Raw genomic sequence first — 15,400 nt, 5'->3', positions numbered from 1 at the left:
AGCCGTGATAGTCCGAAATGAGCGTTAAAATACAATATGACACAGAGCTACTCCCGGTCACTCTCCCCCACAAGCAGAATGGCTGAAACAGGAGCCGGATTTGACCAACACGCTCAAGCTGCCGCGGGGGCAGGCGCGTCCTCGTTCTTCGTTTCATCGTCCCATCGCATCCGAGCAACGACGTACTCTTGTCCGAGAACCTCGACGCCTTGACGCAGCGTCTCGACAACCATATCTTCCACCCATTCATACTTGTCCCAAATCTCCAGCCACCGGGCAGGCACGCTCTGCGTTATAGTCACGTGCGAGAGGTTATGCCCGGGATCCACAAGTTGTATAAGAAATTGCAAGATAGATTGTGACGACTGTTCGCCTTGTGAATTGGGTTCCGCATCCGCGGGGGTGGGAGAAGCCGGGACGGTGATAGATGTGGTGAAGGGTTGTATGCGGATGTAGATATGGGTGTAGGTCACCGGCACTTCCGCAGACGAATGTTGTGAGACAGTGGGCTTAACATCTCGTTTCACGAGCTCCTCAAGGTTGGCCTGACATGTGTATCAAAAGATTAGCATAAGGTTCTTCAGTTCAGTTTATGTGACTGACCTGAGCAAGCTTTATGGCGGCCTCCAGACCTTCGGCAGCATTCATGTCTCGAGCAGCAGAGTTTTCATCTTTGGGATGCGACTCGTCGCCCTTGTTAACAATCAGGTCACCGCCTTCTACCTGCTCCATGATCTGCAGAAAGGAGACTGTTACGATAGTCGCTTGAGAATCCTGGAAGATGACCATACCCGGGCCAGTGCACGATAGACGATGGACTGCACTCCATCGTATCCTTGCATATCATAGCTCAACCAAACTTGTATAACTTCATGCTCCGCGATGGGAGGGGCAACGACATTCAAGATATCAGTCAAAGTGGATAGCCCGACTCGTTTGAAGTCTTGGCCTTAACAAAACATGAACGGGAGTTCGATAGCAGAAAGCTGCGCTCTGCTCACTGAGTTTGTCCAGCTGCGCTGTTTTAGCATAATCTTGGGCTGTCTTCGCATACGCAATGGCGCCTTCGCTCCATTTCTTAGCCTGCTCGTTCTTCGGTAGGTTCTTGACCTGTTCATCCACAACAGTGCGCGCTTGTTGTATGGCGGCAGATGCACTCGACCAAACGCTGCCCCATCCCCATCCACCTTTAAAAGAGGCTTCCTGTTGCTCCGAGGAGCTCGGGGCAGAGGCCGCTGCAGGCGCAGCCGAAGGCAGCGACGTCGAGGATACAGAGGATACCTTCTGTATTGACCCAGAAGCACCCACTTTGACCCTTTCCCCGCTCTTCCTCAGAGTAGGAGTTCCCGCTCTTGAGAGTGGTCGATCAATGTGGGCAATGCGAGTCGGCTCCGAGCTCTTCTGAGTGATCTCGTCCAGGAAAGCGAGGACGTCTGCGGGGTCGCCCTGGTTTGCGGGCGCTGGAGTGGCTTTGCCGCTCGGTGCTGGCGAAGGAGACAGTGTATCAAGGTCGTTGAGGAATTGTTCGGCCTCCTCTGCCTTAGATTTGGCTTTGCTGGTCATGGCTCTGGTAACAGAATGAACACGATCATACCGGTCACGCTTTGGCCGCCCGTCGCCGTAGTCGCGGCTCGCGTCCCGATTCCCGGCTTCGCGCCTCCAGGCTCCAACGCGCACATCTTTGAATGCGAATCCGCTATTCTGCTCGTCTACCTTACTGCTCGTCATCGTCATTGAGCTGCCCGAAATATGGGGCGAAAGAGCAAAGTTCGGGTCCAAGAAGAGGAGACCGAAGATGAGTTGTACCAAGTTGGTGAGCTACGTGCATGGCTATCAAAAACGTATATGCAATGAATCATCGACTTCAGAGGTCATCGAGAAAGCTCGAGTGGACGAACACAGTCAATGGGTGTGTGATCCATGTCGCACCCTCTTACTTAATTGATCGAGACACCGATTGCGCGCCCTCAGGAATACTATGTCAAAGTCAGCAGTGATCCTGTCGTCTCAATGTAGAAACACTGAGATACATCGTGTAGTGGGCCGGATATCCTGCGGATCAGAATACGTGGGCTTCATATGAAGTGATACTTAACATGGTGGACGCTCATATTGCCTCTCACGTAGATGGGAACCAGACGAAAATCTTGCTAGCTGCCGAAGATTATTAGAAAGGTTGCCCCCGCCATGACATGCATAGCTATCTTTCTGACCATTGTCAGCTTTTGGGCGCAGTTCCCTGATCCCGACGTGGACTATGATATCGGTCAGGAACTCATACCTCCGCAAGAATGGATTGGTTCGTTCCCAAGCAGGGTCCTTTGACAATTGCTAGCCGACCTCAACCACCCATCATCGCACAGACAAGGAAAAGGCGCGCAGTTTTGCGGAACAACAAACGCTGAATGCAGAACGAGACAAGAAGAAAGCAGCTAGGGCCAATGGGAAGCTGGAGAAGAAGAAAGCCGTAGGTTCGTCCGTGAACCGGGAACGCACCCCTACTCACCGCCCACCTTCCTATGTTCAGAAGGCGCAGGCGGCAAAGTCGCGATCCGGTTCCGTATCGTCGGATGTTCATCTCCCAGGACCATTAACGAACTCTAAGCGGTCAAACAAGAAGGCTGAACAGAATGTCAGCTCGACACGGCGTGTAATTCATCGGTATTCCAGCGACCACTCGCTTCATCAACTCAATGGTTGTATCCAGGATACTAGTATGGATACCGATGATGATCAACCACTTGCTAACTCAATAAAGAAGGCCAAGAAGCAGCGAAAGGTTATGATCCTGGATGATGACGAAGACATGGTAAAAGACTCCTTCTGTGATTTGATGAGGTGTTGAAGTCATATGCACTAGGATTCTACATCTGACGGTAAACCCCTGTTATCTTTGAGGAACCCGTTGAAGGAAGGGAAAATAAGAGCGCCCGACAGCCACAGCGAAGTTGTGAGCAGCATCCATTAGTTGACCGCTGTTTCCATTTCTATTGAACTAAACATCGCCTAGATCAAGCGGCCAGGATCACCGAGCAATAACTCTGTCATCTCCCTATCATCGTCAAGTTCAGATGAACCCCTCTCGCGTACGCTCCCAAAGAAGACCAAAGGGCTTAGTGATCAGGTACCTGTATCGCAAGTCAAGGCCCATCACAAACTACCTAAAATCAGGAACTTGCCTCTGGCTGTTGGAGCTGGTGGATTAGCTACCAAAAATCGTCTTGCCTCCACTACGACAACTACCCCCACAACCACCTCTGCTGCGGCCGCGTTTCCCAAGAAGAACGGTCTTGCCAACCTGAGCTTCAAGAAGAAGGTCGCGAAATCAACGGAAACGCCTACCGAGGAAGCGCCTCCACCATCGCCCGTGCTTCCAGAAACGCGAAGACCCGCGCCAGTTCGCCGACCAACGACGCAAATGCCAGCACCCACCCTATCGACCTCGGCCGGCGTTCATTCCATTAATACTGCGAAGCCATTCAACGTAGTTCCCAACGAGATGCAATCACCGGATCCTTTGGCCGAGGCCGAGAAGTTTTTAGCAGCCAATATGCCAACGGAGTATGTGAATAGCATATCCACAAGGCATACACCACTGATGATGCTTCCAGGCTTGCTGCTCCTCTTGTGTACGGATCTTTTGCGCTGGCGTACGTGTCCACAGGCTCAAGTTTAACTCTCATCAGGGAAGCGGTGGATGTAACCCCTCAACGACGATCTGCACCGGTCGCATCAGGCTCTTACAAGTAAGGTCTACATTCTGCTCCTGCGAGGCGCTGTATGACTTCACGATTATCCTTCTGGCAGAATCCCCAAGAAGTGGAAATGGTCTGGCTCCCTGCTATTGCGAACTGACGCAGAAGGGTTCGAGACATGCTGCTCCGTGATGATTTCTGAACCGACCGACCCGCATTTACCATCTGGTCTTAAATTCAACTACTGCTTCACCTCCCTGGAGTCCATTCAGCTCAAGAAACTGACCCCATTAACCCAACTGCCCATGATTCTCCCTGCATGTCGCCCTGTTCAACAGATAGCACATGTAACGGCCGATGACGCGAACAACGAAAGCCTCATATTACTCGCGAATTACATGTACTATAAGGGAATGGTACGTCATACGGACCGCATGTGTTCAGCACTGAACAGGTCATCTTAGGTCAGTTCCGTTGACCTCTTTGTCGGAGAGGACCCCGTGGGGCTACTATTGCTCTTCCCGCCCAGGATCGAGGGGCTTTGCAAACAATTCCAGGTGCCAGAACGCATGCGTGAATGTCGTCTCGTGGCCGCTTTGCTTCCATGGGTTCTCACCAGCGCCGATTGTGTGAAGCTTCTTGAACCGCAAACAACTCGCGAACCCGACTTCCCGCGAAGCGCAGGGGATCTGATGGTCGTTGGTGACTTGGGTCCCGGTAAACATCGCCGGGACATCACTCCGGCCTTCCGCAGAGCATCCTACGTGCTCAAGATTCCCCGGGCTTTGCATGAGACCTTATCGCATGGAAGACGAGCATATTGCATCTGGTATTTCTCTGGAGACGGCACGTCGGAGCGACCTGGCTTGGAGACAGTCTTTCTAAGAAACGTGCTTGATCACTATGGGGCCCGAGATGCCGGATACAAAGCTGATGTCAGAATAGTTTTCGTACATGCTGGTGCACTGGCAACCCTGCACAAGCTGGAGGCACTCGCTGATAGACGATGCAAGCGCCCGGAGATCCAGTTCTACCTTTACGGAAGCCACGACAATGTTCCTCCAGAACGATGGGGTATTCGGCCTATATACCCTCTTGGTACATGCTGCTGCCTGTATTTGTATTTCCCCGCTGACAGCAAAATGCCCAGGCGGCATCGTTACCTTCACACCACGGGCAATCATCGAGGACCCGCTTGGATCGCTCAAGCTTCTACGGCAGCTTGCAGAGCACCCCTTGTGGACTGTCTACCTGCTTCCATGGGTTGTGGGTATCGTGGTCAACGAATTTTGCGGTCAAGAGGAACCATTATCCGAATTTGATCGGTGAGATGGTAAACTCACTCCACGAAGCAAGACTGAAGCTGGATTTAGAGGGTCTCTGGCAATCCTGGATGACATCCTCCAGATGTTGTCCGATGGAGACATATTGCTTATGGACAATGCGGCTGATCCCTGCTTATCTTCGAAGGATGCTATGAGATGGGCCTCCTTACAATGTCATCTACGGAACATCGGCAGCCGAGGAGTTCTAGAGATGTGTCTCGCAAGTCGCATGGAGAAATCTGAAATCGTTGCAGACGCCGCTGGAACATGGCGCGCTGTCGTTGCGGACCTCTTTGCCATGCAAACGGTTCCGGCGGTTATGGACCATCATAGACGATTCGTTCTGGTACAAGAGAAGCAAGGAGCCCTTAGCGCCGGAGTGAGCGTACACATGCGTATCATCGGCTGTGATTGACTAACACGATGTTACAGCTTGAAGCTGCAACAACCACGACTTTCCTCTTCAAGGATGATTTCTTCCGCAACGGTTAGGCCGGTGCCGTACCATGTGATTGTATGCTTACCACGTGACCGAATATCCACCTTGCTGTCTCGCCTTGGTCCCGTCTCCCCCACTCCTTGCAACGTCTAGAGGTTCTGTGTCGTCCATATGTCTACGATAGAGCACGTTATTTCAAATCCGAATTACCATGATTATCTCGCCATCGTAAAGGGCGCTCGCAATGGCCTGGTATACGGTGCTAAAGTGCGATTCCCTCACGCACTCATTATGGCTATTCTGTTTGGGCGCGGCGAGTAAGACGATCATTCAAGGTTTCCCAAGATGTTGCTGATAAAATATGACAGCTGGCTCTCCCGGCTGAAGATGGTACTCAAAGCGACCAGAACCCACGCGCTCAATTTAGCAAAGTTCGTGGCGTTGTACAAGGCCCTGCTGCTACTTCAGAAGAAGGCCAGCGGAGGGAAAGAACGCGACCTGGATACGTTCATTGCGGGCCTATTAGGAGGATACATCGTATTCGGCGAACGTACAGCAATCAACGAGCAGGTACGTAGCAATGATGGTGCGTATCAAACATAGCATAGTAACCCAGGTCGCAGATTGTCCTGTACGTGTGCTCCCGAGTCGTCGCGTCCTTCATCCCGCGTGATACATCGTGGGCATCATCCAAGCCTCCGGGTAAACCGCTACCGCCCAACGCGCGGGCATTTTCCATCTTCGCGGCTTTGTCATGGGGCGCAGTTATGTGGCTCTTCAATAACCGTGGAGAAACGATACAACCCGGGATGTTCAATTCGATGACATATCTGTACCGCGACTCCGAGCGATGGCAGGACTTGCGGACTCTGTTGTGGCACAACACGTAGAGAGCTAGTCATCCTCGTCTGCATAATCAATTTTTCGCGGAGCTTTTCTGCATTTATACTTCGCGCAACGATTTCGTCAAAACAACATGCTCCGAGCAGTTTGTCGCTGAGACATACCGCTAACATCTCCAGAGCAGCCTCGCAAGCTTTGCGACAGTGTGGACAATTGCCGACGGCACTGGTAATCGATCCCATGCCGAGAGGTACATTCGTTGCTGAAGAGAGAGAATCGTTGAAACAATCGGATGACTGGGTAGACGTCAGACCCACTGGCTTCCACTTGCTCATATAGTTGGGCCTTCATATGATTCCATTGCATGGTCATCTGTGCTCCGTGTCTGGTGCAGAAGCCATAACCATGCGGAAAGAGTTCCTCGCCGAGAAGAAACTGCTTCAGTGCCTTTCTCCGTGTTTCCTGCAGTACCACCAACTGGTGATATGCATCGGCCGTTGGGATGATTGCGACATCCTCCGCCGAATAGGTTGTCAAAGGGTGTAGCAGAAATTCACTCGCGTCTGCGGCTACAGATCGCCAACCCATTCGAACCGCGTGGCCATATACTTGCAAAGGGAAGCTTGCGGAGTAGGCAGCAAGATGGGAGCGTATAACGGCCAACGATGGTTCGAGTAACGCATACTTGTCTGCAAGATGAAGTAATATGGGCAACAGAGGGAAGGGAATCACGATTTCTTCTGAAGCCTCCCGAGGACCATCGTGGATGGCTGCATGTCCAGTCAACAACAAAGGAGGGGGGTCGTGCAAGACCCTCAGCAGCAGCGAGAGTGTCGATGAAGTTTCGTCGATATTTAATAACTGTTCACCCTCAGACAGGCATGAGGAGAACATATCGTCTGGGGGCCAAGTATGAGCATACGGGTCCTCCGAGTTCAACGAATGCTGTCGATATATGTGCGACCTACGAAAAACTTGGCTGCCGGAGACAAGACATCGCTTCTCCACTGCAAAATCGGTACCATCTGGGATGGACCGAATGACAAAGTCTGGCTCTGCTGCTTGGAAGCCATACATATCCGTCGTAGAATTGAGACGAATAGAGTTGATCGGATTCGAAAACCCCGTTATCGTGTTCAAGGCTCGCTCTGCGTAAGGATAAGCGTGATATATATAGTCTCACCCTATCGCGATTCGGTCGACGTGGCTGCCAGCATTGCCATCGTCATGCGCGTCCCCGCAGCCTCAGGGGTCAGAACGTTCATATCTGTATATCTTTCCAGAGCTGTCGTGGGTCCAGCGCGCAGTATCAGTGTTGTCAAGACATGTGCATGAGCAGATATACACAGGTTGCTCCATTCGGACAACGGCGCGTCAACGTACTACACGAACGTTTCGTGCATGTGGGTATACTCACAGCATCCTCTTTTCATCAGCTTCTGTAAATGGGTTGTGAAGGTGCTCCATACGACGCATCAACGTGAAGTCCAATGAACAATGATGATCGGCGAAGCCAAAGGAGAAAACATATCAGATGAAGCGACAAAGAAACCCTTCGTAGAAAGCATGGCCAAATCGCGGAGAAAAGAATGAGGACGTGGTATCATCATGGGAGAGAGAGGAAAGAGTGGATCTATACAACCAACCGTCCCACAATACCCCTATAAGATAATACACTTTCTCGACTTCTTCTTCTCCTCCGGCGCTTTGGTAATTGCAGGAGTTGGCGGTGTGCCTGGCTCCTGTTTTGTCTGTCGTAGTGCCCGAACGAGATTCGTGAACAGGGTTTCCACATTGTACGCCGTCTTCGCGGACGTCTCCAGGAAGCCGCATCCGAAGTTCCGAGCCATAGCTGCTCCCTCGTCTCGTGATACTTCCCTCTCGTACGACTTGTCACACTTGTTCCCGACGAGCATGAATATCGGCCGACTCCGCTTGACCCGCAGCATAGACTGCCGGAACACTTCGAGGCGGTCGAACGTCTGGCGTGATGCGATCGAGTAGACCAAAATGAAACCTTGGCCCTCTCTGTGTTGCTACGTGAGACGAAAGCGAATTGGGGGAGATACAGCGTTACTCACCGTACCCATTGGTCACGGAGCGTAGCATACTCCTCTGAAAGCACGTAAGATTTCTGAATCGTCACGAATGCTGTTTCGTATACGTACCCTGACCCGCAGTATCGATAACTTCCACAAAACACATCCGGTTGTCCACGACCAATTGCTTGCGGTACGCATCTTCTATCGTAGGATCATACGTCTGGATAAGGGTTCAATAACGCGTCGATGGGGCATGATTGACAACACAAACCTCTGTAGCTTGATGAGATCATGGGCAGCAAAATGGAACGCGTAAGACTCACCAACGAAGCAATTGAGGGTAAACTGCGAACGTCTTGCTCAGTCGGACCTCGCCTGACGACTGCAACGACATACCTGTACAGCTAGCGCCGTCTTTCCAACACCACCATCGCCAAGAACGGCAACCCTCCAGTTATCCATGTCTTTGGGCGCCTTGATCAGCATGACCCACAGTCATCCCCGAGTGAGTTGGCGCACCTCACAAGTTCTATGTAAGTCTCAAGAAAGAGGCAGAGGAAGTAATCAATCTGGTAACGCGTGCTTGAGTCCCCCACAATCGCCGTCGGGAAGGAACAGCTTATTACCTGGGAGGTATCGGGTGAACAAGAACAGTGTCGTCGTGAACGAGTCGTGAAGGTTGACAATGGGGGCTGTTAGGGAAGAAGCAGAGGATTGTCAAAGATTCAGAACGGGAGAGGCGTCGTGCAAGGTTCGTCCAAGGTCGTTACGAAGAGAGCCGGCGGGAGGCCTGCGTAAAGTCGGGGGCAGAGAGTGCTGTGGGTGGCCCTGCCTGGGAGCTTCCGTCACATGTACATTCGATTACTATTATGTTACCATGCGAAATTGTACCGCTTGCGGTAATGCGGTTATTCCCAGTGCTATCTACGGATCTCTAGCCAAAGCGCCTATATCTTGCACTCATCGCCGCTCTGAGCTATTTCCTCCTAGACCGCCGGTAAGGAATAGCTATCGCCAGCACACGGTCCGACGCGCGACACCCTGAGCCAATGGACCGACTCCGGACCGCTGACTAGCCCCAATACTGCCCGAGCCTCGCGCTTTGCTGGTATCTTCCGGATATTTCTGTTCGCATGTGTGATGGGGCCAGTTGCTGTTATACAGCCCCGGGTGAGGCAATACAGCATATACTCGGCACCGAGTAGGTTTGTTTCTTCCCACTACTCATTCCTCCTCGAGGCCTCGCTCAAGGCGAATCACTCGCGCATGATTCAACTGAGCCAGTACCGGCATTCCCAACCCACCTGATACCGTGTCAGGGCCGGCCACGGCTAGATTTTCCTACCTACCTGTCAATGCTCGACGCAAGCGTTACACTGACACTAGGCTCGTTCCTGAGAAACGCACCCGAGGACAGGCGGTCCAGGTCCCGTGGCGATGCGCCATAATGAACATCAAAGTCAGGGTTGGTCAGGTCTGAGACGGGTTTGGAAAGATATCCAACACCCGTTTATGTTGGGGTAAAGATCCGATCATGATAAGCACAAGACCATGCATAGCGGACGCAGGGCCTGCCCAAGTCGAGCCTACTCTCACGGATGACCGTACTAAACGGGGGATTCACCGGCGATACAATCTCGAGCTCTGGCATGACGCCCCCCCTCCCCCCCCCGATAGTATAGTCTCGGATATCACACTTATCAGTTGGCTGTATGTATAGCCAGGATTTTGTCGATGATGATATCCAAAACAGGGCCTTCGACGTGCTGTTTTTATGACACTGGCGATCTTGCAAGCATGAATATCCGATGAGCACGTCGAATCAGTCCCCGACACACGGGAACTGCTGGAGCCTGAGGCCTGCTATGATAGACGTGTCGAAGTCAGAGGTGATTGGCTCATCGGAGGTAAAGAACATGTACCGTAGCATAATCACCGGTGAATAGTGACTTCTGAAGCTCCACTCAATGCATCTGCGTCTGGCAGACTGCACGGTGGCCGCGGAGCCTCATCCGTGAGGATAGCTTTCCCGATAGTACCATTCGCGGACTTCCACATGAGGGATACTCTCCTGGTGCCCTAGAGCAAGAAGTTGCGAAGCACCTGGTTCCCCTTCAGGATTGTTCGGAGATGAAGACGGATGTTGAACAGCAACCTGGCCAGACAGGCGGGATTCCGCGTGCCATACAGACGTGCAAGTTCACGGGTCCTTAAGGTTGTAATGTAAGCATCGCACAAGTCGGGAGCACGCGGGTCCAGGTGCTGTGTCTACCGGCGTGTTTTACCCCGACGGGCTTGACTCGCGCTCAACATGCTCAGCTCCAATCGCACCGTACGCTCGTGACAGCACTTCCGCTGCATTCGAATATTGTGGAACGTCTGTGTCACCTGTGACACTATGTGAAGTATCAGCAAACTGCATTGAAGGCGTTATCAGCAGAGCCGAAGGACGAGCTTTCCAACGTAGCACCTGAAGCAATCCGCGATAGCCTGCGACTCCGAGACCCAGACCCGTGCGTACACCACTGCCTCTCGATACGAGGGATGGTCAGGCGCACGCTTCGCGAGAGTCAGAAGGGCAAGGAAAGTTACAAATCTGTTCCAGATGACATTTAGATACAAGAAACGAAGAAGTCCTGGTAGATACGGACCGTGCGTAGTTAGTAACTAGTAATCGATCGCAGCCTAGGCTGGACGGCCGCACGCATGCTTCCACAGAAGCTCCTGCTCACGCAATTTATGCGTTGTTGACCAACGACCCATGTATACCATTGCCCTCACCGATGCTAGGAAACTGCTTGTTGCTCGTCGCAATCTCTCCTGAAACTGGCCGGCAGTCAAGGCGCCAGTATGACTTGATCGCTATATGTAGTGCGCCGAGGTGAGCTAACCGCAAGCAACTCGGCGCAAGCAACTCAGTGAACTCTTTCCGCCACTGCAGGAGCACTCGGGAACATGGACTTTCGAAATCTTGCTCGTCGTATCCAGTGAATGCGATTACAAGGCTCAAGCTCGGCTGCGGTAATCATGGGAGAAAAGCAGGGATTGTGGCTAATTTGATTTTCGATAGGCATGAGAATGGCAGTGAATAGCACAATCAGACTCGCCGAGACTCGCCGACAATGATAGGTCCAGAGACTGGTGGTACGTGGATAAATATACGTCCTGAGACAGTGGGTTACAGTTTCTTATCAGAATCAACGAACGGTCAAAACCACAAGATATACAAGGTCGAAACGTGCGTGTAGTGATACAATGGACGAATAACGAAAGCGGAAAACAACACCATGACGAAAAAGGGATGTTCAAACGGAGAGGCCCGACCGATCCTTTGACCCGGCGAGCGCATGGCTCTGCTGATGAAAGCGGAGGCGCGCGGGGAACCCTCGCGAAGAAGCTGACGCGAACAGGCTCAGTCGCGCCGGCTGAATTCCGCCTGCGTGAGGTTGAGAAGGAAACATCCTTCAAAGCCTTTGGGCGGCTCAATCAGTTTGATGGGTGTACCGCCGGTTGCCACGGTCTTCCTCGGCTCCGCAGAATCGAGCGATGAACATCGCGGGACGCTGGGCGCGTTCGCCAGCGACTGAGCGATAGACGCGAACGGACGAAGAGGGCGCGAGGTCGGGAAGGAAGACTTGCGACTCGGGTTTGGCCGCGAGCTGGCGCCTGGCGCGACGGGGCGCACGGAGGCAAGAGGCGAGGATACGTTGGGCGTCGAGGATTTAGGCGCGCTGAACATCGGCATGGGCGCAGGAGGCATAGTGGCAGCTGGGGAGCATGAAGTCGTGAGTGACATAGTGTCAGACTTGCGTAGTATGAGTACATACTCATTGTTTGAATGCAGGCGAAACACTTGAGTCAGAAGAGTCGGAGGTCGATCGGAGAACGTTTCTGTAAGTTTTGATTTCAGAAACGTTTGTTTGCACGGCGCAGACGACAACACTTGCAGTTCGGGAGGTGGTGGAAAGTGAACAAAGGACGTGTCTGGGCATTCTTATGGGGAGCGCGTATATGACCACCGCGGCAAGTTTGGGGAAGCCCTGCGCTTTGATGATCACGTGATGGGACCGTGTTTCATGGCTTCAAGCCGAAGACTTCAAGCGTGGTGCCGAACGCTGATCCATATGCCGATGGCTTGTCAAGCTGCATCTATCTCCTCTATCTCCTCGTCCACACACTTCGAAGTGCGTTCACATGCAAGAAAGGCTCTGGCATCTCTCCCGAATCGGACCTGTGTCTTGTCTTAGCTTTCTTAGCTCGCCTCGTTTTCTGGGACTCTCCACATGCATATGCACCATCCGCCAGAGGCATCCAAGGTTGTGCTGGCTTGTAAGCGATAGATCGCATCTAGGAGGTCTGATAGCCTCCGTACCTCACTACCCTCGCTATGATCCGTGGCTCACATATCTCTCTATCAGATATGTGTCTTGTAGCAGCCGTCGACGGTACCCTCGACGTTTGCATATGCATCGGTTCCAAGGCTCCACGTTCTCCCAGCACGATGGGACCGACGGAAAAGATGCCTCTCACCGATGACTACCCCGTTCTGCGTATCCTTCCTTCCGGTCCTACGTGATTGCTCAGCATGCACATAGACATGACAAACGGGGGGTCAGTCCTCACAACGGGTTTCTATTGCAGATCGGGCCTGCGATAGGAGGCTAATGGATGTCAGTAGTATGTCTCAGCCCCATGTGCCGACGTGATCTCGTTACTGTCTCTATATGAAACTCCGTGTTCTGCGCAGTCTTCAAGTGTTCCTCAGAGCTGCCAATATAACGAGCTATATTCCGAACAGCTTGATGTACATATTCTAGCCCTCTTCAGGTCCAAACGCCCCTTTTCCTGCTTGCTACGCACGCTGTCCTTGAAACGTGTGAAGTACCGTTGAAACCTGCGGGAACCTCCGCTGTACCCGCTCCGCCGAGGTTGGGCTGACGTTCATCGTCTCAGGCATTGGAGCGATTGTCCTGTTCTCAATGCAACCCGTGTTTCTATTTTGCAGAGTCACTTAATATTGTGCGGTGGAGGTACATATTATATAGTAAGTGGCACTTGAGATCAATCCACAAGGTTCCAACGCCGGTGTACATGCATCATGACGTATCCGCCTTGACTGCAAAGGCGTAACCTTGCTTAATATCAAATACGGAAGGGATCTTTGTACTTAGTACATTTACAAGTCCATTGGAAGCGGAATGCTCCGATGAAAGGCGTAGGAAGGGCAAGCCTAACCGGGGACGGAAACCGGGTGATGCTTTATTCAACGGAAGAATGAGAGGGACAGGCTCCAAAGACCGCTCTAAATGCTGCACGAGGGCTAGCCGTGGTCGATTGATCGCTGCCTAATCGGGGGAACACATGACGCCGCCCGTTGTGCATCAGGACCAGGTCCACCGTTATGCCTCTGGTCCCTCGAAGAGAGTGTACAACCCCGCGCATCGCGCATGGGAGTGGTTAGTGATGTCGTCTTTCAGGACGATGTCGGGACGAAACCCAAATGATGTGCCGGTTGGTGTAGTGCGGGCGCTCGGCCGTCGGGTTGTCAAGGCCTGGGCCCCCTTCCCCATGATGCGAGTGGCACATAAGTGCCGCTCCACGTCGCGGGGAACTACTGCACGTCGGTGAGGAGATTACGTTCAAGGAGAAATTTGCCCTCCTTGTACTTCTGTGAGGCTTCGTATGCATAGTCCTAATCACAACGTTAGCATCTGACCACACCAGACCCAATATCATACTCACATATTTCCACCCCAACGTCGTCCCGCACTTGCAGCAGTAGATATCTCGAACAGTGTGATTACCAGTGGTCATTGGGCGATCGTTGGGCTCTCCTTCGATGACATTGACCCTGCAAAGACCTATCAGGTGCGAATATGATGATTCGTATCATGCCACTTACACTCCATCGAACAAGTACGCCCGGCCATGCTGCCCATTGAACGCCTGGAAGCGGTAGCGGTATCAGCGCGAGGCTCCGCCCGAGGTATTCCTGAATACTGACCCTAGAAATCATTGAGTGGATCGTCGCCAAGTGTGTCTTGCACGTCGAGCAGCCGTAAATGCGCGCTCCGGCAAGATACTGGCGGTAACGCATGCCCATGGTGAGTAAATAGGGGGTGGTGGGAGGCAGGATCAAGCTATGTGGTCGTGGACGTCGACGACCGAGTCAGAGGGAAGAGGAGAGCTCTATGTGGGAGGCTGACTGGATCAAAGGTTTATATGGGCTGAGGGAGCTCGATAAGGACGTCCGGGTCGGCTAGGAAGGCCTCCTTGTCGGCGGGGACGGTCGCAGACGCACCCATTCGGGCCGTGACCCTCGTGCGGAGTTACCACGCCTCCATCAGCCTTCATCTGACCGGACTCCGTGACTCTACCGTCCATCCTCTTCCAGTTTTCACCGGCCTGCAACTTCCGTCTGCTTTATATCGCGACACATCCTAAATCCTCCCCATGAACATGTTCGGCAATCCGAACCGCTTTGCCGTTCTCTAGGTTTCGGCACATGCTCGATGATTGGCATTATCGTGGTTGCGATCATCTTGCACAAATGTTGGAACTTTCGATCTCAGGCTAGACTCAGGATATGTATTTTGTACTGCCGCTCTATCTCCTAATATCCTCCGAGTGGGGATCTGCCATACCACTCACTTCCTGTTCCGCCTTCGTTCCAGAATCTGACGACGTGAAATCGCGACCTCAGTTGCTGAAATCAGCCCCCGGTCAGGATTTGTAACAAACTGATGTCTACTGTGATGGGTGCTCTGCGCAAGTGCTCCGAAGGCTGGCACCTTGCTCACGAAACCATCCACGCCCAAATCCACGCCCACGGCTGCGGAAACGCGACAACCGCAACCATATCTGTACACTATGTATACCCGGGCGCGACCTTGTTTTTGGCCTAGTCCCAACGTCAGTCAAAACGGTTGGCATATGCGAATATGCGTGCGTGATTTCGCTATTGCGGCTGGTGCTTGCATCTTATCGGCGGCCGGGAAAATCAAAGGACCTTCAGCTAGCTATCCGAGTTGACTATTCATGTCGTGTTACAGTCTC

The 15,400-nt window shown here is 52.6% G+C and overlaps 7 protein-coding genes across 7 annotated transcripts; 2 read left to right on the top strand and 5 right to left on the bottom strand.

Annotated features, from left to right (window-relative positions):
• Positions 1-113: 113 nt before the first annotated feature.
• Positions 114-1,563, bottom strand: PUNSTDRAFT_56535 (uncharacterized protein; the record flags this gene model as incomplete). Its single annotated transcript, XM_007378462.1, has 4 exons — positions 114-545; positions 604-735; positions 792-949; positions 1,002-1,563. 4 exons carry the CDS (start codon positions 1,561-1,563, stop codon positions 114-116), a joined length of 1,284 nt encoding a protein of 427 aa, XP_007378524.1.
• A 186-nt stretch (positions 1,564-1,749) lies between these two features.
• Positions 1,750-3,302, top strand: PUNSTDRAFT_109798 (uncharacterized protein; the record flags this gene model as incomplete). The annotated part of the gene is given in 11 exon segments (XM_007378461.1): positions 1,750-1,813; positions 1,869-1,909; positions 2,040-2,068; positions 2,128-2,175; positions 2,223-2,299; positions 2,364-2,467; positions 2,528-2,650; positions 2,708-2,809; positions 2,861-2,950; positions 3,011-3,187; positions 3,207-3,302. 11 exon segments carry the CDS (start codon positions 1,750-1,752, stop codon positions 3,300-3,302), a joined length of 951 nt encoding a protein of 316 aa, XP_007378523.1.
• A 2,328-nt stretch (positions 3,303-5,630) lies between these two features.
• Positions 5,631-6,349, top strand: PUNSTDRAFT_57129 (peroxisomal membrane protein 4; the record flags this gene model as incomplete). Its single annotated transcript, XM_007378460.1, has 3 exons — positions 5,631-5,776; positions 5,828-6,029; positions 6,083-6,349. 3 exons carry the CDS (start codon positions 5,631-5,633, stop codon positions 6,347-6,349), a joined length of 615 nt encoding a protein of 204 aa, XP_007378522.1.
• A 4-nt stretch (positions 6,350-6,353) lies between these two features.
• PUNSTDRAFT_56906 (uncharacterized protein) lies at positions 6,354-7,379 on the bottom strand (the record flags this gene model as incomplete). Its single annotated transcript, XM_007378459.1, has 4 exons — positions 6,354-6,407; positions 6,467-6,564; positions 6,620-7,201; positions 7,271-7,379. 4 exons carry the CDS (start codon positions 7,377-7,379, stop codon positions 6,354-6,356), a joined length of 843 nt encoding a protein of 280 aa, XP_007378521.1.
• Positions 7,380-7,963: 584 nt separating this feature from the next.
• PUNSTDRAFT_109796 (ras protein) lies at positions 7,964-8,806 on the bottom strand (the record flags this gene model as incomplete). The annotated part of the gene is made up of 5 exons (XM_007378458.1): positions 7,964-8,330; positions 8,384-8,417; positions 8,471-8,564; positions 8,672-8,689; positions 8,741-8,806. 5 exons carry the CDS (start codon positions 8,804-8,806, stop codon positions 7,964-7,966), a joined length of 579 nt encoding a protein of 192 aa, XP_007378520.1.
• Positions 8,807-11,756: 2,950 nt separating this feature from the next.
• Positions 11,757-12,083, bottom strand: PUNSTDRAFT_58731 (uncharacterized protein; the record flags this gene model as incomplete). The annotated part of the gene is made up of 1 exon (XM_007378457.1): positions 11,757-12,083. The coding sequence occupies one exon, from the start codon at positions 12,081-12,083 to the stop codon at positions 11,757-11,759; it is 327 nt and encodes a 108-aa protein (XP_007378519.1).
• A 1,274-nt stretch (positions 12,084-13,357) lies between these two features.
• Positions 13,358-14,607, bottom strand: PUNSTDRAFT_79254 (yippee-like protein). Its single transcript, XM_007378456.1, has 4 exons — positions 14,349-14,607; positions 14,247-14,290; positions 14,087-14,195; positions 13,358-14,036 (listed from the first exon to the last, which is right to left on the bottom strand). Exons 1-4 carry the CDS (start codon positions 14,445-14,447, stop codon positions 13,956-13,958), a joined length of 333 nt encoding a protein of 110 aa, XP_007378518.1. The 5' UTR covers positions 14,448-14,607; the 3' UTR covers positions 13,358-13,955.
• Positions 14,608-15,400: the final 793 nt, after the last annotated feature.

The sequence above is a fragment of the Punctularia strigosozonata genome (genome assembly GCF_000264995.1).
Source record: "Punctularia strigosozonata HHB-11173 SS5 unplaced genomic scaffold PUNSTscaffold_1, whole genome shotgun sequence".
NCBI classification, from domain to species: Eukaryota; Fungi; Basidiomycota; class Agaricomycetes; order Corticiales; family Punctulariaceae; genus Punctularia; species Punctularia strigosozonata.
The sequence above is the reverse complement of the archived record's forward strand: the minus strand, read 5'-3'. Positions and strand labels throughout refer to the sequence as shown.

Coding starts and splice junctions, on each gene's coding strand:
- PUNSTDRAFT_79254 (XM_007378456.1), bottom strand. CDS start 14,447: ATGGGCATGCGTTACCGCCAGTATCTTGCCGGAGCGCGCATTTACGGC. Junction 14,291..14,348: donor TCCACTCAATGATTTCTAGG/GTCAGTATTCAG, acceptor TACCGCTTCCAG/GCGTTCAATGGGCAGCATGG. Junction 14,196..14,246: donor GCGTACTTGTTCGATGGAGT/GTAAGTGGCATG, acceptor AGGTCTTTGCAG/GGTCAATGTCATCGAAGGAG.